Source organism: Macaca mulatta, chromosome 2 (genome assembly GCF_049350105.2).
Source record: "Macaca mulatta isolate MMU2019108-1 chromosome 2, T2T-MMU8v2.0, whole genome shotgun sequence".
Classification (NCBI taxonomy): Eukaryota; Metazoa; Chordata; class Mammalia; order Primates; family Cercopithecidae; genus Macaca; species Macaca mulatta.
The window spans coordinates 113,620,261-113,639,698 of record NC_133407.1 but is presented as its reverse complement, the minus strand read 5'-3'; the positions used below and the strand labels follow the sequence as shown (position 1 = coordinate 113,639,698).

The 19,438-nt window shown below is 57.8% G+C and overlaps 1 protein-coding gene across 5 annotated transcripts in view; it reads right to left on the bottom strand.

The window, feature by feature from the left end:
* SEMA3F (semaphorin 3F) overlaps window positions 1-12,106 on the bottom strand; it is a 34,448-nt gene extending 22,342 nt beyond the window's left edge. For 2 of the 5 annotated variants that reach the window (XM_001103281.5, XM_015130868.3), the window contains exons 1-2: window positions 11,600-11,737; window positions 7,415-7,574 (exon numbers count right to left, since the gene is read on the bottom strand). In XM_001103281.5, the coding sequence (XP_001103281.2) occupies window positions 7,415-7,526 (112 nt within the window). In that variant the 5' untranslated portion in view covers window positions 7,527-7,574; window positions 11,600-11,737. Of the gene's footprint in view, window positions 1-7,414; window positions 7,575-7,886; window positions 8,158-11,327; window positions 11,350-11,599; window positions 11,738-12,016 lie in introns of those variants that run through there. The other 3 variants (XM_077992832.1, XM_077992830.1, XM_077992831.1) reach the window with 3 other exon arrangements.
* Window positions 12,107-19,438: the final 7,332 nt, after the last annotated feature.

Sequence of the window (19,438 nt, the reverse complement as noted above, 5' to 3'; positions counted from 1 at the left end):
CTGTGAGAACACATTTGGGCATTCACCAGCTGGGCAAGTCAGGGCTCCGGCTCAGCTTTGGAAGGACACTGTGATGGAGACCTGGCCCTGAGCAGGGGGTGGGAGGAGGTGACCAGACAAGCAGATCACACAGGAATGTGCCCCAAGAAGTATGAACGGGGTGGAAAGAGGGGCTCGCTCTGAAGGGGAGGGCTGCACTGATCCATTTCTCAGGTGGGGAGAGTGAAAAGGCCATTCAGTGAGTGCCTCCAGTTTCAGAGACCCCCAGGGGACCCACCCCCTCCTCCCACATTCCAGACCTGGCCCGGAAACCCCTCACTCCTTCCTCCACCACCTCCTCCTCCCCATGACTGCAAAAGACAACAAACTCTCCATGGCTCATTTACTCTGATAAATCACCCAGACAGACAGGCCAGGATGGGACCAACAGGCTGGTGGGTGTCAAGACCCTCCCCCTGCCCCGGGCCCAGCCCCCATCTCTGCAGCCTTCCTCAGATTCCTGTGGTCCCTGCAGCCCCTTCACATCACCCAGCCAGAGATTTCCAGGATGTTCCAGATAGTCTTAGCCCCTCCCCAACATTTTGATGGAGAAACCAAGGTACAGGGCAGACAGGTGCGTGCTTGGGGTCAGCCTTGGAGGATGCAGTGAGGCTGGGTTAGGACCTCAGCAGGACTCAGCTGGTAGCCAGTCAAGGGCAGGCAGTCAGCATGCTGCACAGGCCTCGGGCCCAGCCAGGACAGCGCTGATAAAAATGGCAGTACAGGCAGCCCCAGGAGAGGCCCCCTGAAGTGCTACCCACTCAGCCTTGGGGCTGTAGAAGCCCAAAGGGCTCCCAAATTCTAGCTGCTCTGCCAATCGTAGTGTATGACCCTTAGAAGGCAACCGTGCTGGCGGAACAGCAGATACACCAGGCAGTGGACTCTGGCCGGGGGGAAATGAGGGCATCAGCACCGAGCCCCAAGTGGGAAGGAACAAGGCTCTTGGCTGGGTACAGAGACGTCTGAGGAAAGAGCATGTCCGGGTAGGAAGCCAAGAGGGGTGGCAAAGGGAGGGGTGGAGGCAAGGGGGAGTAGGGAGAGGAAGGAAGGAAGAAGAGTGGGGGAAGGGGGATCCGGAGCTGAGGCTTCCTGATCCTCGGAGGGGCCGGTTGCTTTGGGTCTGTCTTTGCCCTGCAGAGATGCACCAGATAGCCAGTGCTCCTCTCGGCCTGGTGAGAGTGCCAGAAGTCAGCCCAGCCCGTCAGCCCGGATGAGCCCTGCTTCTTCCCCAACAGGCTAGCCCCCCAATCCTAGGCCAGCAGCCACTGCCCAGACCCCATTCTTTGCTGGGTCAGGACTAGTGGTCAGGGACTGGAGCCCAGGAGGCCTCCACCCACTCCCTGGGGCTGCCCAGCAGCCTGGGTGGGGGGCTGTAGGCCTGCCAAGCTCTGGCACCCACGTGAGCTAGGCTTTGGATTCAGACCATAGCCTTCTGGCATCCAGGCCTCTGGCAAAGGCCCTCTTGCTATTTCTAAGAAAAATGCAGCAGGAATCCTCTCTGCTTCTCCAAAGTTCCCAGGGCTCCTTGAGGCTGGGCTCAGATTCCCAGGATAGCACCAGGCCAAGCCAGGCAAACATGCTTTCTGCCCAGCCCTGCAGATGCCTGAGTGACTAGCCCAGGTCTGGTCACCCCTAGCACACACGGTAGGAGCTGAAGCAGCATTCACAGAAGGAGTTATTGCAGCCAACTGTGCACCCCAACCAGGCCTTGGAGCCAGTCTCTAGGGAGCTACTTCCAAGGCATCACTCCCGCCAAATGCATCCATATCACTGGAATTTTTCCACAATACATATTTAGTACCTCTGCCATGAGGAAAAAGAGCTTAAAAACCAGAAACAGAAAGTATAACTCCACATCTTTGTCCCAAAAGCAAGACTGCATCTAGCGTCTGTCCTCTTCCCCAGGTGCTGCACCACATGCACCCTCCCTGTGCTCCGGTTCTTCCCTCCCCCACAACCTCCCCTCCCCTGCTCGAGATGCAGCCTCCTCCAAGAAGCCTGCCCAGATACCCATCGTAGGAATTTTCCTCCTCCTGACCCTACTCTACCCACCCCACAGGGCTCAGGGTCCTTCCTGGAATCATTTCCAAATAACATCTCCTTTACCAAAAGTTAGAATTCTGGAGGAAGGGGTGAGGTAGTCCGGGACTCTTTGGGGCGTGCCCCTGGACCTGCCCTCCCCTGCCTACCAGCCTTAGGATCGCTCCTGGTGACTGAGATTTCTTCCACAGTGACCATACTCACACAGCTAATCCTCCCGACAACACAATGAGGCCAGTATTATTCTTACTCCCATTTTCCAGAAAAGGCAGTGGGAACATAGAATGATGTTCACCAAGCAAGGTCTACCAGCGGCCAGGATGCAAGCAAGTCTGAGCCCTCATGATGCTGCTTCCACAGGGCCACTGCCATTCCCACCTTACACAGGAGAAACCAGGGCTCAGAGGGGCTAAGTCACTTGGCTGGACTTACACAGCTAACACTGGTAGAACTGGGTTTTGCCTTTAAGACCAGCCAGCTCAACCATGACCACCACCACTTCTGCATTACACCAAATTTAAGCACTCCACTCTCCTGAGTGAGGAGATGGAGGTCTCCCAGGAGTCAAGGACCAGGTACCCATGGCCCTAAAGCCACCTTCTAAGCTATTACCACCTCTGGAGGGGTCAAGGGGCCGGAGGTGCATACACACAGGTGCAGACAGCCAAGAGCCCACTCTGAGGTTCACTGTCTCCCAAGCTGCAGGGTGAAAGATGCCTTTATGGGCTGGGGTGAGATTTTTATCTTGGCGGTTTCTCTTTAAATTCTTTACGATTACGAAGCAGCGGGGGCTGCCAAGGAACATGATTTACTCCTTGAGCATGCACCAGCTCCTCGATTAGTGCCAAGGGAAGCTGGAGCCAGGGAGGGAGGGGCAGGCATCATGCCAGGGAACCAGAGACAAGGCCTGTGCTGTGGAGGCCCAGCCAGTGGCGGTCCCATCTGAAGCTCCACTGGATCTGGAAGGCCACATCTGAAAGCCCCAGCGCCTGGCCTGGCTGACCCAGGCTGGGCGTCAGGCAGGTTCTCAGGCAAGCACAAGGACCCTATCTCCATTCTCTCCAAAGACCAATTCCTCGCCAGTTGGGGGATGGGCAGCTTCCAGGACCTCCCAACTCCAAAGCGGCTACTTCCAAGTCTCTCAGGAGTAAGGCAGCTCCCATTTCCAGAAAACTGAAACTCCAGATCTGGGCTCAAGGGATCTGGGCTCAAGTTCATGCTTTGAGTCTTCCTTCCTCCCTCATCATCCTGGAACACCCACCCTCCCTGGCTTGTGAGCTCCAACCCCCACTGTAGCTACCAGAGCCTCCTGACTCCCACCCAGCTCCCTGGTGCCACACTGGCCTCAAAGCTCCTGGGCCTCCTCCCCCACCAAAGCCCATGCCTTGCTCTGGCTGGCCAAGGAGCCCCTGGGGGACAAGAGCCGATCCTCTAGCTCTCCAGCCCCACCCCTACTCCTGCACCAGGCCTGAGGGCTAAGGCCCCATCAAGGCTTGCTAGAGGCACCTCAACTCACACCAACTCCTGAGCGGAAGTCAATGGGCTGTGACCCTTCCTAACCTCTAACCTCATCATCTCCAAACCTGACAACCTTGGTCCTCTGATGCCACCTGCAAATGATGTGAGCAGTGGCACTGTTCTGGGCCATTGGCCCAGAGGACCCAAACTCCAGGCTGCTCTGGAACAGGAGCCCTTTCCTCTCTTAGGCCCTGGTGTTCCCATCTCTGACATGAGAGGCTTTCCATCTCTGACATGAGAGGCTCAGTGGAAGGGCTGGAGTGATGGAGGGTTGGATTTATAGGCTGGAAATAAGCAAACCCCAATTCTGTTGCTTCAGCAGACAGAGGGCATGAGGAGCCTGCCCAATGCAACCCCAGCCCTTTCTTTGGGAAATGAGGCTAGGAAGGCTAAACCAGAACTGCAGAATACTGGAATCTTCCTTGTTCCTAGCTCATGCGAAAGGTCTGTGCCTCCAGCACCACCACCATCCCTGCCCTCCACTCTCAGTCCTGGGACAGACTCAGGCATCAGGCAGATCCAGGCTCCATCTCAGTCCTGCTCCTGCGTGACCTGGGAAGCTGCTCGGCCCCTGCAAGCCTCCTTCCTCACAGGAAACCTAGGCAGACCCTCCTCAGGCCTTGGAGGGACCATTGCTTGGTTATCCTCGTGGGCTCCTACTACTATTTCGATTATGTTCATCTTTCCTGACCTCCCCTGGCAGGGTGACCTTCTGCTCCCTCTCCCTACTCCTGCCTCAGCTTCCCTAGCAGCACAACCATCTCATGTCATCACAGGGTCCTTCAACCCCACCAAGCATCTCTTGGCCCCAATCCCTGGCCAAACCCAGCCCAGGCAGCAGCAGTGTGTCGTGGGGTAGCTTCCTGGGAAAAAGTAAACACTCCCCAGGCTGAACAAAGGGCCTGGCAGGGCCCTCACACCTCCCTGCTGCTGCCACAGAAGGAGGTGTTGCCCCAGAGCCTGGGTCATCTCAGGGTGGGGGAAGGAAGAGCTTTTTCTCTAAGACCTGGCAGTGATTCTGGGGTGAAGGGGACTCCAGGCCCAGGCATGGATGGGTGAAGGAAGGAGGGTCTGTCCAGGCTTTCAGCCCAGGCTCCACTCTCTGAAGAGTGAGGAATGAACAAACCCCTCACCTGCTCCTGGAAATCTTTTCCATTTGACTCACTTCTGCCTGATCTTGGCTGTGCTGCTGAAGCCCCGAAGCTGGGCCATAGGAGGCCCCTAATCTGAGGGAACCCTGGGCTGCTTGACCCTCACACCCTCCTGGCTCTAGACCTGGCTGGGGTGCCCAGGCGGATGGGCGGGCAGCAAACCCAAGCCTGGCCCAGTTCCTGCCTTTGTTCCTTTATCTACCCTGGGCAGTATGGCCTCTTATGCCAGGACCTCCAGTTTGGAGGGTCCAGCCCTACCCAGGCGGGAACTGGCACCTCCCCACTGCAGCAGGACCCAGGGCAGGGCAGGGAGTGCCCAGCCTGAGCTCCTGTAGGCCTGGGGTGTCAACTGCCGTGTCTATCCAAGGCACAGATGAAATAACTATGACACGGAGCCACAGTGACCAGCAGTGCTTCTGAGAGTAACCTTCTCTGTGCCACTCATGTGTACCCTGGGAGGAAGATGGTGGGAGCCATTTCTTGAAGTGTTGGTCTCCATTCTCACTCCACACACACTTGGTGAGGGCCTGCTCCTCACTGAGGGCCACTTCATGTATGCATAACCAGGCTGAGACCACCCAGTGTGTGGGGATACACAGGGCCTGGTACACAGCAGGTGCTGGGCTCCCAGGTGGCCCTGACCAACTGGGTGTCCATTGCTTTTTCTGCCAGCTTGACTGTGAGCACCCCATCTTGTTCACCACAGAGTCCCCAGCACTCAGCACGGGGCCTGCCATATAGTAGGAAGTGACGTCTAAGCACAAAATTAGGACACAAGGCCAGGTCGGAACAGGGAAGGTCATTCAGGGCAGGGGAACCTGCCTGTGCAAAGGCACAGGGGCCCTGGGATGGGTGGCCCCAGGCACGCTGCAGCCCCACCCCAGGCAGCCACGACAGGCAGCACCCAGGCTGGCTGCCAGCGAGCTCAGCTTTTAGTCACTGCGGGTGTCGGCTTCAGAGCTAATTGAGAGGGAATCGACCCAACGCAACGTGGGCACCGGCAAGGCCAGGACACCAGGGTTCTATTTCTGGCTTTGCCTCTGCCTCTTGCCTGACCTTGACCCAGCCCTTGCCTGAGCCTCAGTTTCTCTCTTTGGAAAACAGGAACAAAAGCCTTTGCCCCTGGAGGTCCAGGGAGGCTTAGAAGGAGCACACGGAAGACCTCTCTCTGCCTTGCCCCTCCTGCTTGCTTGCATGATGACAAAAACAACACCCAGAGTGGACGCAAGGTCCCAGGGCTGTGGAGACCAAGCCACCCCTCCCTTCCACTGTTGGGGGAGGAGACACTGTACTCTCACTGCCAGACCCTGGGCCAGGGAGGGGGTCGGGGGAACTGGCCCCTTCAAGATTTATTAATCTGCTCTGAAGAATTCCACCAGGGAAGGGTGGAGGTATCAGCAGAATAAATATCTCACCTTCCCGGGCCGGGGAAGGGGGCTGCTTTTCAGCCCAAACAAATTAACTCTTCTCGGCCCATTTCTTAGGCCCTGCAGGGGACTCCTTCCAGGCACAGCCTCAGAAATTCCAGGAACCAGTGACTGGGAAGAGGGATGATAAGCAGCTTACTCCCCCTCTCCTCCCGTCAAGGGCCAGGGTGGGACGAGGCCAGGGGAGGGGCCCTGCTGGGGGACATGGTGAGGTGGGGGCTGGGCCTCCGCCAAGCCCAAGGAAGGAAAGGTCACCCCAGCCTTTCACCCCAATATGGCTGCCCGGAAATCTGGCCAGCCAGGGCTGAGTCGACCCCACCCAGGGCAGGCGGCTGGATGAAGTTACCTCTGGCCAGAGGAGGGCCAAGGCTGAGAACTCCCAATGACCCCAGGTCCCCCAGGCCCCAGCATGGCCACTGCCCCTCACCCTGGGCCCAGGGTAGACTCTTCAGACGACACACACTCTTGAGGAAGTGGCTCTCAAGTGAGCCATCTGTACACCCATGTGTGTACCGTGTGCGTGCACCTGCCCAGTGGGTTAAGTGCAATGGTGATGGAGTGGGCGACCAGCCTCTCACTCTGCAGACCCCAGCCCATCACTGAAACCTCCCAGTGACTTCTCCTGAGCTCCTGGAGCTCAGGAGCTCAGGCCCTAACAGTAGCATGTACTCTGCCTGAACCCACCGGTGGCCTCCCTGCCAGTCACAGCCAATAGTCCCCTCCCAGATTCTAGGAACCCTTCCAACTTGGAAACCGTAGGAAGGCTCCTGGAGCATCCACACCCCAAGAGAGCAGGTCCTGCTCTTCCAGAGGCTCCAGTGTCTGCCCAACTGCCTGACGTTCCACCCCAGGGGCTGCTCAGGGCAGGACCAGATGCATGGCAGTGGCAAGGAGGGGCCGCAGCAGACACAAGTTTGGAAGGAGTGACATTGCCACCTCTCCGATTATCATACAGAGAGACATGCCCTACAGACCCCAGGCCACCCAGCTCAGGAACCCACAGTCTGACTCCGGAAGATGCCCACTCTGGACTCTTTTGCTAAGTGTCTAAGTGGGTCAGTTCTCTAGCCTTTCTCAGCAAGTCACCACCTCCCTAGTCCCCCTTCTCCCCTACAACCTATGTGGCTGTACAATTTGTCCTGGTTTTGTCCTGACCCACCCTCTCTCTCGTGTGCAGAGGAGCCAAGCGCTATTGTAAAGAGAGGATGATTTCTGGGGAAGAACAAAACAGCTTCTTACCTTTGAATGAGAGCCGGACCCGGGGTGTGGCTGGGAAGTGGTCCTGGGTGGGGAAGGCTGGCCAGGCCCCAGTCAGTAGGCAAGCCCAGAGAAGAAGACCTGCGACAAGCATTGTGGGAGGGGCCTAGGGCCCAGAAGGCAGGCTCCACTCTCTAGACACCTGGGAAGGGGAAAAAAAGATTGGAATGTGTGAGGCAGACGGGGGAGTCTGACCCTACCAACATTTCCCTTGTTCATTTTCTATCCAAGGTGAACAAAGAGGTTGATGGGTACCTCCACGCTTCCACCCCCAGCCTGGGGCCATGAATGCCCCTGTGTGCACACCTCATATGCGTTGTTTGGCCTGCCTTTGTCTGGGGAGATAGTACCGATGGGCCCCAGCCTGGGGTCCCCAGAACTGATGGGGGCTGCTAGAGACTCAAACCCTACCCCTCATAGCATGCTGAATTCCATTCACAGGGCCCAGCCCAACTAGGTGATCTTAGTGCTCTTTCCAGCTCCCAGCATGCTTTCTCCTTTCTCCCCTGCATCCATGCCCAATAAAGTGGGTTACTCCTTCTCCCTCCCACCTGGAGGAATGGGGGAACAGATGGGGTGCACCCCTGCCTGCTCCAGCCACAGGTCTTCTCCCAGTACAGAGAAACCTGGACCTGATTATTGCGGTAGAGGGGAGGCACAGGAGAGAGTGGGGGAATGAAACACATGCAGACAGCCCAAGATGGAAGAGAGGGAGCACCAGTCAGAAAAGGAAAGGCAGAGAATGGCAGAGTCCACTTTTACTAAAATCAAAGCAGGAGAGACCCAGGTCAGACAGGCAGAAGGACTTCCTGCCAGGGAAAACTTCCAGTTCCGCCTCTAGAGGGCAAACAAGGGAAGAGAGGATGGCCAGTGGGCCTGGGGCTGGATCTGGGCCAGCGGCATTGCCCCCTTCAGAATCCTCCACAGCCCCAGCAGGTCCAAGTTTCAATACTGTTTTTCAAATATTGTCTCCCCAGGCAGGCTGGCTGTTGGGTAAACGCAGCCCAGCACCAGTTGTCAGAACATATTGCTCCCTCCCGGCACAAACCAGCGCCAACTCCTACCATCCCCCCCAACCGGATGCACTGCGGGTGGGGGCATCCAGACTGAAAACATGAGCCCCATCCCCCAGATCTGCCCTGTGTACTCCCTTCTTCCATGGCAGGCAGGATCCCAGGCCCATCTCTAGGACACTGGGATGGGAGTTGGCAGTACTATGGCCTGGGACTCCGCTGCCATAGCTGCTCAATGCTGAGGCAAGAGGCCCAGGCTGCAGTCTGACTCTTAGGCCCCACTCATCAGACCCTGATGACATCCCTAGACCCACCTCCCCCAGCCCTTGCCTCTCCTGCCAAGGCAAACCACTCATGGCTCCTCAGACAGGAAGTGCAGCTTCAGCCTCTTGGTCCACTCCTTATGCAGTGCCCTCTGTGTGTATGTTCTCTCCTGAGGGCCTGGCACGCTGCTCATGGTCCTTCCAGATCCCCCATCACATATGCTCCCTCCTGGGGAGGCTGACTGGGGGACGGGGGGAAAAAGAACCAGCCCCTTCCCAGGTCTGGGAGGCACAAAGCTAGTGCTGATTGAATGGCAGGCTCTGAGAAGTGGGGGCAGGTGGCAGAAATGGCTGTGCAGCCACCGTCACCCTCCAGGTGCACCTGGGAGGCCCTGATAACAGTTGTGGATATGCACACGTTCACACTTGCAGGTCCACACACGTCCTTACAAGCATGAGTTTGCTCAAGAACTTGACCTGCTAGTGGGGTGGGGCTCAGGGGAGCTGGGAGATACTGTCCTGGCGCAAGATGCTGTCTGAGTCCCTCAGAGAGCTTCGATACTATGTATCCGGGGCTTGTGTCAACCTGCCTCCCACCTCCCCGCTCCCCATGACCTCATTTTTTCCTGCATCCATGTTCATGGTGACGAAGTCAGTGTCACCAAGGACAGGATTGGAGTCACCCAATGTGTTCAGATAGGTGGGGAGTCTTTCTACTGGGTCCCTACAGGGACTTCCCATCCAAATGCTTTGGCCCTTTAAAGAGGTGAATGGGGGGGTGCTCAAGTCTGCTGGGGCCTCAGTCTCAAGTCCAGCCCCCTTCTTGGGCAGCCTGGCAGGTGGGGGAAAGAAGGAGAGGGAAGGAAGAAAAGGAGAAGAAGGACAGAGAGGGAAAGGGAGGGCACTCCCAGAGTGCCTTCCCCTCTGCCAGTCCCGAGATGTCTGTCATCCAGCCCCAGCCCCAGAAAAGCCCCCAAGTCACACCAAGCCCAGGTCAGTGGACAGAGGAGGAACAGCCACCGCCACCTGGGAGCCCACCAGGAGGAAAGCAGGGAAGGAGGGAAAAAAGCTGGTGGGAGGGAGCAAGAGAGGGAGGCAGGCGGGAGGGAGGAGGAGAGAGGGAGGAGAGAGGGAGGGACGGAGGAGAGACGCTTGAACAAAGAAACGTGGAGCTGGGGCTGGCAAGGGGTGCAGGGAAGAGGCGGCCAGAGGAAGGAGTCCGGTGGCACCTGGGGCGGGACAGGGGGCCAGGTGGTCAAACTGTCCAGCGGAATCCAGACCACCCAGGCTTGGAGTTGGGGGTGGGGGTGGACGGCCTGCCTCCAGGAAGGGAGGTTGGCTCCTCCGAGCTGAGGACTGCCTGGATGGAAGGGAGGCAGGAACAGGGGCCGTGGGGGAACATGGGGAGATTATTAACAGCACCCCACCCACTACCCAGCCCCTCAGATTCCCTCCCCCGCTTCAACAAGAGCTTTATCTCCTTCTTGGCTCCTCAGCTTCCCCATCCCCCAACACCTCAAGGACCAGGAAGCAGAGCCACCCCAGCATAGCTGGGACTGAAACCCCCCTTTTGTGGCCAGGGTTTCCCAGTCAAGGTCACCTGAGCCTGGCTCCATCTTCCCCCCAAGGTATGCTGAGCAGAGAGTGGCTGAGGCTGGGCTGCCGCCTTCTCTCTGGCCCCTGCTTTCTCTCCAGCCCCCACCTCCCCACTTCCGGGCCTGGCTCCTTCGGAGCTGAGGGGGAGCAGCAGGAGTAGGCGTGCCTGTGCCCCCGCCTGCTTAGACACTATACCCTATGGGGTCCTGGCACACCCCCTGGGTAGCCTGGGAAGAGGCCTCAACCCCCTGGGCTGAGATGAGGCTCCCAACCCCTGGGTGCAGTTTTCCCTTCTCTGCAACTAGGATAACAACTACTGGGAGACTATCTGGGTGAATTCAGGAGGACAGAGGTCCCCAACCTGGCCCAGCTTCAGGGTGGACATACTAGTGTCTTTGGTTGGAGTGTCCCTCACCTCCCCCAAGCAGTAATGTTCTGGTGGCAAAACACAGCTATCTCAAGAATTAGGAGTTATTTATCTAGTGGGGCCCCCAGCCCCAGCTCCAGCCAACTCCTGCCAGCACTGCCTCATTCCTAGGCCACTTCGATACCCTCCTGTCCCATCTGCTGAGGCAAGCCCACCAAGCCCCCGCCATCCCCTGCCCACTTCACCAATGGGACCCCTGGTTCAAACTAGGGATTGACCACAGGCTCTCCAAGCTCACCTACACCCTACATACAGCCGTGCCCCTAATCCAGGCAGTACTCTGCTGTAAAAGCAAACCCAAGGTGGCAGCTGGCAGTCAAGGGGCTGGCACAATGCTGGGAGAAATGCCTCAGGACTGGAGGTCCTCCCACCCTGCTGATCTGGGAGACCCCCCACGTGGGGACTGCCAGTATAGCGCTTCCCTTCGGGCTGACCAGTCCTCAAGTAGAGACACTGAGGTAGGGCAGGCGCACCAACGGGGAAGAGCGCTGCCTCAGGCGTTAATGAGAGAGAGAGCTGAGGCAGGCGAAGGGGGATCGGAACTCCCGCTCCAGAAGCGTGAAGGTAGGGGGTGTATGAAAGCACCCATCCAGAACCTTGCAGGAAAAAGTTGCTTTGCACATTGGTGACCCCGCAGGCCACATCATCTACACATCCATACGCCGCCCCGTAGGTAAGGGGTCCGGGCCGCCAGGACAGGTAAGAATTCCACCCTTGCTTTGTCGCCTCTATGTCCGCGGGCAGCCCCCCGGCTCGACGAGCCCCGCTCCCCGGACACTTCTGCGGAGTTGCAGTGCCGCGGGTCCCAGAGGGGTCGCGGGGTGGCCCGGCCGCCTGCCCGCTCCCTCCCGGTTCCCGCTGCACTCACCTCTTCCGCAGCGGCGGGGCCTGGGCGCCCGGGCGGCGGCGGCGGCACGGAGCGGTTCCCGTTGGGCCGGTCCGCGCTAGCGGCCCCCCGGGGCCATGGCTCTGCCAGCGACCTCTCGCCGCTGCGCCTCAGCCGGGATCGGCGCCGCGGCCGCGGCTTAACCGGTTCCGCGGGCTTCGGGCGCGTCAGCAGCCGAGGGCCCGGGCCCCAGCCCGGGCCATGGGAAGACTCAGGGGCGCTCGGGGCCGCCTCCCACGGGGCGGGCTGCGGGCGCCCCCTGGCCGGCGCGCCGAGGGCGCATTCCCCAGCGCGGGGCGCGGGCGGTGGCGCGCACTCGGCTTCGAAGCGCTGCGCTCTCCCGGCTGCTGGACCCCGGCCGGGCGGCCGCGCCGGGCTGCACGGTTCCTCGCGGCGTGCCCTGGTCCTGCGCTGCGCTCGGGGCTCTCCGGACGGCCGCGGTTCGTTCGCTCGCTCTGGTCTCGCAGCCGCCGGCGGGACGGGGCGCTCAGAGCCGCGCGGGGAGCGCCGGCAATTGGCCGCCCGTGGGCGATATTTGCATAGCGCAGCCCCGCCCCGCCCGGCCCTCCCAGCCCCACCCCCGGGGCGGGACCCGCCCAGCCACCGCCCCGCCCCCGCTCCACCTGTCCGTGGGCCGGGCTCAGGGTTCACAGGCTGTGGGCACCCCGCGCCGGGGGAGGCTAGTCTGCACCCCGCGCCCCCGCCCCCACTTCGCGGGCGGCGCCCCCGCCCCGCCCTGGCTTTGTCTCTCTGTGAATACACCGCACACATCGCGCCTGGTGTTTACCCGGGCACCCAACTCCCTGGCGAGAAGGGCTGGCGCGCCAGGGAGCAACGAGCCTGCGCTCACCTGAGCACCCCCTTACGCGCCCCTCATTCCCACTCGCCGCCGGCGCGCCCCTGGTCCCGTGCGTGGGCCCCGCGGCGCAGAACCCCTGACTGCCCGGGCTGCTCAGCAGGTGGCGGTGCAGCCCCTGGGTCGGCTGACACCACCGGACCTTCCCGCGGGCTCAGCCTCTAGCCTAGGCCAGGTCGGGGGCAGCCCAGCCACACAGCTCTGTCCAGCCATTCAACGACTCCCTGTGATCACCTCAATCGCCAGCCCCTATTTCAGGCCAGCAGCTCCCACAGACTCTCCTTATAGTTCCATACCTTAGAGAGGCCAGATTAGCTAGCACCTTCTCTCCTCAAGGGGACACTTGCTTTCAAATGGCCTGGTGATGAGCCAAGGGCTCAGCAACTAAGAAGGGCCTACCGTGACCCTAGGAAGGGACCCTCTGAACTTCCCAAGGTCATGGCCTCACCACCAGGACCACTTCTCAGCCCTGCCCCAGGCATTCTGCGGAGGCCCCCAGGAGCATTGGCCCTTTGTCCTCTCCTTCATCCTCTTCCTGTTCTGTCTTCTGTTCCTTCCTCTTTCTCCTCTCTCCTTTCTCCTCCTCTTCTCCCTCTGCCTCTCCTGCTTTCTCCCCTCTCTTCTCCCTCTTCCTCTCTCCTCTTCTCCCTCTTTTCCATCTCCCTCCTTTTCCTCCTTCTCCTCCCTTCTCCCGGATTTTTCTTTCTCTGCCCTCTCCTCCTCTCCCTCCTCTTCCTCCACCCCATGCATTTCCTTCTCTTCTTCCTCCTCCTTCTTCCTGCTCTTTCCCCTCTTTCTCCTTTCTCTTTTTCTTCTCACTCCTCCTCTCTGCCCTCTTCCTCCTCCCACTTCTCTTCCTGGCTAGCAAGACCTCCAGGAAAAGACCTGTCTCCCTCTGATCCATTGACTGGTTGACTCCAAGTGCAGGGTGGAGCGGGGCACTAGGGATCCTGCTGAGGGTCTCCTGACTCAGGACTTATGAGTGCTTCCTCATGCTCCAAGCAAAGGCAGGGCATTTGAGGTGAGCAAACACCAGCCTGGGGTTATGGAGCTGCCGTGACAGCACATGCACCTCTCCCCTTTATCACACCTTATTGAAAACACTGTGACAATCCATCTCTCCTCATCCCCACTCATCTGTATGGGGGTCACTCCTGAGGTCACCACCACTGCACCACCATCACCAATACAGCTTAGGCCACCATCTCTATGGCTTCCAACGCCATCCCTTCCATCCTCTCACAGCCTCCATGGTCTCCTTATAGCCTGGCCACTTCTATCACCATCCCCAGCATCATCAGCATCATGCTGGTTAGCACAGAAGAGCTGTCAGGACTTGCCAGAGACTCCAGCGTACTGGGTTGGGAAGGAAAGAGGCTCAGTTGATCTGTTCATGAAGTTCCACTCAGACACACAGAATAGGTCCAGCACACAGAGGCCTTCAATGGCAGGTGGACCAGGGAAGGGGGCCAGGAACAGGGCAAAGAACTAGAATTGAGCCTGGCTACATAGGGTGGAATGCCAAATCCTTCCTAAGCAATTCGAGAGGGCTGAATAATCATACAAAAAAAAATTGTTATTGCAGCAGTGAATCCACACTGAGTCCTTGCTCTGTGTCAGTGCTGGGGTGAGCATTTTGTATCATTGTAATATGTTGTTATAGTTTGTGCGTGTGTGTGCATATACATATCAGCAGAGCTCATTTTATTGTGGTTTATCGCGTTTTGCAGATACTGTGTTTTTTGCAGTTGAAGGTTTGTGGCAACTCTGTGTTGAACAAGTCTTTCTGCCAGCACCATTTTCCCAACAGCATGTGCTCACTTCATTAGCATTGTTTAGCAATAAAGTATTTTTTAATTAAGATGTGTACATTTTTTAGACATAATGCTATCACACACTTAACAGACTACAGTATAGTGTAAACATGGCTTTTATATGCACTGGGAAACCAAAAAAATCTGTGAGTTGCTTTATTACAATGTGAGTTTTTTGTGGTGGTCTGGAACCAAACCCGCCTTATTTCCGAGGTATATTATATTAATCAGGGGAATATTGCATAGCTTTTCACAATTTTGTCTTTAATTTCAGGGGTCCATAGACCCCTTGAAACCAGCTCTGGATACCAGGTTGGGAGGCTTTCCATGCCAGCAAGTTTTGCAGTTATTCACCCCCAGGTGGTTCACAATTGGGCTGAAAAGCAGGCCCTGTTGTCCCCGTTGTACAGTTGATTGAGGAAGAGGGAGGAGAGTGGGGAGGTGGGGAGGGTGGCGAGAGGCCTGGAGCCACAAGGCTGTGGTGCCTGGAGAAGGCATTTTCAGTGGCTGTGGGAAAGCTCCAGGAGAGGATGGCCAGACTGCGGGGCCCACATGGAGCCAAGGGCCTGCAACCCTGATAGGCACACAGGAGCTGGATGCATGCTGGAGTCCCACAGGGCGCTTCTGGAACTCCATGCATCTTTATCAAATGAATAAGAGAGCAAATCCCTGCAGCACCAGATCAGAGAAGGAACACAGCCAAGAAGCCAAGAGTCAGGGAGTCAGCTCCCTGCCCTACTCCCAGCTCCTCTGAACTGGCTGCCCCCCACCATGTGCACTCCTTGACACCCATAATCCTTCTGTCATCCTCTCCAGAAGCCACTCCGCTGTTCTAACTCCACCTGAGAACCACCCAGGATGCCCTGTGGGGTCATCTGAAGGGAGACAGCCAGGCTGACTTCCTGCCAGCCTGACCTTCCTCCTGTCGGGTAGGACATCCAGATCTTAGGCCTGGGTCTCATTCAGCCTCCCCCATGGCCCACCCTGGTGCTAGGCTGGTCACACAAGTGAAGAGGTGTGTGCAGACATAGATGGTTAGGCCAGGTCCAGCCCCTGCACTGAATCTGCCTCTGGAATCCCCTCCTGGGGCAGCCTCCTCCTCCTTCCCAGATGGGCCCCAGGTGCCTGGGAGACACTGCACTCAGATCTGGGTGAATTCAGGACAGAGGTCCCCCAGTCACTTCAGGGTGGACTTCGTAGTCTTGAGGTCCTGGAGCTTGTGAGGGGTCGAGCCAAAAGTGAGGGTTACAACTGGGGAGTCATTGACCCAGGCCCCACCTGGATGATGGTGCCAGCAATGGGCAGGAAAACCTTGAAGGTTTCCTCCCGCAAATACACCCTGCCCTTCACCCTGGCCTGGACTTTGTTTCTGGCAGTGGTTGTGCCTGTTTCTCTTCCTTTTGGCTCTTCCAGGATGCATAGGGACTGAACTGTAGCCTCCGGCCTCCTGCTGCAGGTCCCTGTCGTCTGCCTCCCCATGGCTCACATCAGGTGGGGAGAAGGAAGCCTGGAGGTGCACTGGGGCCTGCCCTCCTGGCCTCCGCACACGAAGGCTGGATTTGGAGGGCCTGGGCCTCAGAGACCCTCCATCCCCATTGGTTGAGGGTGGCAGCCACACTGGCACTCCCTCACCTCCTCCCCTGACCCAGTCTTGGGGGGAACCTGTTCCCCGGGCTTGGCAGGCCGAGCAGGCCCTGGCCCGCCCAGCCCCAGCGTCGCTGGCTCAGGTTTCCTCGCTTTCTGGTTTTCTCATCTCCCCTGCCCCAGGCGCTGCTGCCTGCTCTCCGGCCCAACCCCCACCCACCCGGAACTGGATCTCAGGGAGGGGGAGTGTTGGGAAGGGGGCTGGAGAGGGGGCTCGGGGCAGCCGGTTAGGCGGCACCAGGAGGGGGCAGGCCATGGGGACTCACCGTGGCCCCGGGCCAGGATGAGTTTCCGTGTGCAGTCTTCTCCTGCCCGGCCTGCCCCAGGGGCTGGCTGTGAGCCGATCAAAAGCTGGAATGACCTGGCCGCTCCCCAAAGCTGCCTCCAAGCTGTCTCTGCTGTTGGTCCCTCTACCACGAATGTTCTTCCCGGACTTCAGCACCAGTCTAAACCCTGTGTTTCCTCTAGACCTGGCCCCTTGGCTGCCTCCTTCACCAATAAACATTTCCCTTTACAGCACAGGCTCAGTCTCCCTTCTTCATCCCCCTCCCGCACTGGGCCCCTCAGGCATCCCGAGCCTCTTCCAGGAGCTCTAGACTCTCACCTCTGGGCCTTGGCACATGCTGTTCCCCTGTACCTGGAATGTCTTTCTTGTCTCCTTCTAGATCTGGACAGGTATCATCTCCCAGGAAGCCAGTCCTCATGGCTGGGTCAGGAGCTTCACTGGGCCCCTGCAGGTCCTGCACCCCTTTTCAGACACTAAAAGATCCTGCCCTGGGGACCCAGATCCCTCTGTGTTCTCCCAGTTGGCCCCACATGAATCTATCAGCAACTGCTTCCATGTGAGTTCAGAGCGAGTGGTAGAGAAAGGGATACGGGGCACTGAGATCCTTGCCTGTTACCCCACACCCCTCATTCTGTGTGTCTATGCATGTGTGTGTCTATGTGTGTGTTGGACAGTAAGAGAGGCGGGGTTGAGTGGGCCTAAGCTAGGCTGGCTTCGAAGTGACCTGTGACTGTCGGCCAGCCTGAGCACATCCTGTTTAGACAGAGGCCAGACAGCCGTCCCTCACTCCCTTGGGCCTGCCCGGCCCCCACTGGGGAGCCCAGTCCTGGGCCTAGAGCTCAGTATCTGGCTCTGGAGAGGCCTCCCCAGTAAGAGTCGGGGTGGGAGCAGTGGCAGGGGTTTTGTCTCTGGGTACTTAGGCCCTGGGTCAGTAATGATTGGGCAGCCCCAGCCATGAAAGTGATAGGGGTGAAGTGGGAGGGAACCTGGCTGAGGAGCCCCTGCCTGTGTGGAATAAACGTTGAATCAGGAACCCAAACAGGTGGCCCACACTAGCAACCTCTCAGCTTCCTTCAGCTCAGCGGGGTCGGCTCTATCCTTTCAGCCTGAACTCTCTCTTTCTCTCTCATCCACACCCAAACCAACAGCAAATACTTTTTTTTTTTTTTTTTTTGAGACGGAGTCTCACTCTGTCGCCCAGGCTGGAGTGTAGTGGCCGGATCTCAGCTCACTGCAAGCTATGCCTCCCGGGTTTACACCATTCTCCTGCCTCAGCCTTCCGTGTAGCTGGGACTATAGGCACCCGCCACCTCGCCAGGCTAGTTTTTTGTATTTTTTAGTAGAGACGGGGTTTCACCATGTTAGCCAGGATGGTCTCGATCTCCTGACCTCGGGATCTGCCCGTCTCGGCCTCCCAAAGTGCTGGGATTACAGGCTTGAGCCACAGCGCCCGGCCTTTTTTTTTTTTTTTTTTTTTTTTTTGAGATGGAGTCTCACTCTGTGGCCCAGGCCGGAGTGCAGTGGCGTGATCTCAGCTCACTGCAAGCTCCGCCTCTCGGGCTCACGCCATTCTCCTGCCTCAGCCTCCCATGTAGCTGGAGCTACAGGCACCTGCCACCACGCCCGGCTAATTTTTTCTATTTTTAGTAGAGACGGGGTTTTACCGTGTTAGCCAGGATGGTCTCGATCTCCTGACCTTGTGATTCGCCCGCCTCAGCCTCCCAAAGTGCTGGGATTACAGGCATGAGCCTCTGTGCCCGGCCAAGCAAATACGTTAAACTTCACCCTCAAAACACATGAAATATCAGGTGGCCGCTTTTCGCTTCCTGGGCCAGCAGAGGGGCCCTGTTAAGATGGAAGCCAGGTTCTGCCTCTCTCACTCATCACTCTCCATACTTTGTTGAGAGTCAAAGCCAAATCCTTGGACCACGCACAGTGGCTCACGTCTGTAATCCCAGCACTTGGGGAGACCGAGGTGGGCAGATCACTTGGGTCAGGATTTCAAGACTAGCCTGGCCAATATGTGGAAATCCCATCTCTACCAAAAAGCACAAAAATTAGCCAGGTGTGGTGGCCCCGCGCCTGTAATCAATCCCAGTTACTTGGGAGGCTGAGGCATGAGAATTGCTTGAACCTGGGAGGCAGAGCTTGCAGTGAGCCAAGATTGTGCAACTGCACTCCAGCCTGGGATACAGAGCAAGACTCTGTCTCAAACAAACAAACAAAACCTATAAAAAACTAGCTGGGCACGGTGGTGTGCGCCTGTGGCCCCTGCCACTCTGGAGGCTGAGGCGGGAGGATTGCTTGAGCCCAGGAGGTTGAGGCTGCAGTGAGCCATGATCATGCCACTGCACTCCAGCCTGGGCCACAGAGTGAGACTCCATCTTAAACAAAAACAAAAACAAAAAACAAAGCCCAATCCTTGGAGTGGTCCTCACCACCCCTGCACCCTGCATGCCTCTTCCCCACCTCTCTGACTTGTGTCCTCCTCCCTCTTCCTACCACTCCAGGCACACTCCAGCCTCAGGGCCCTGCAGCAACTGTTACCTTGGCCTGGACGCCTGTCCTAGACACCTCCATGGCTTCTCCCTCACCTCCTTCAGGCCTTTGCTCAGATATTACTTCCTCAGTGATGCCCATCCTGACCACCACCATCCCCAGCATTCTCCATCTCCCCTCACCTTCCCTCTCTTTTTCTTCCCTTACCTTCCCTCACTTTCCCTCTCTTTTTCTTATCCCAACATACGATATAATTTACTTATTTTCATGCTAAATTGCCAACCAAGAATGCAGAGATTGTTGTCTGTTTTATGTATTGCTCCTTCTCCAGCACCCAGAATGGAGATTGACACATGGTAGGTATTGAATGAATAACTCGATGGGGCTGTGAACTGCTCTCCCGTCTCACCCTTACCTGGAGCTGAGAATTGGGCATGGAGAGATGCCCATTTGCTGTTTCCCCGCACTGCTAAAGAGGTGGACAGAGGAGAGAGGGTCTTAAGTTGCAGCAGCAAGGACTCAAGGTAGACTCTGCTTTAACTTAAAAGGCATTGCAGCTTTAACCATGAGCTCTCCAGGGGCAGGCATAATCTCTTAGGCAGAGGTGTTCCTCAGGACTAGGAGAGACCTAGGCAGCTCCGTGACAAAGCTGCGGTGACAGGCTCTGATCTTGGGAGGTTTCTGGCTGCCTCCCAGGCCTGCATCTGCTGCACACACTCCCT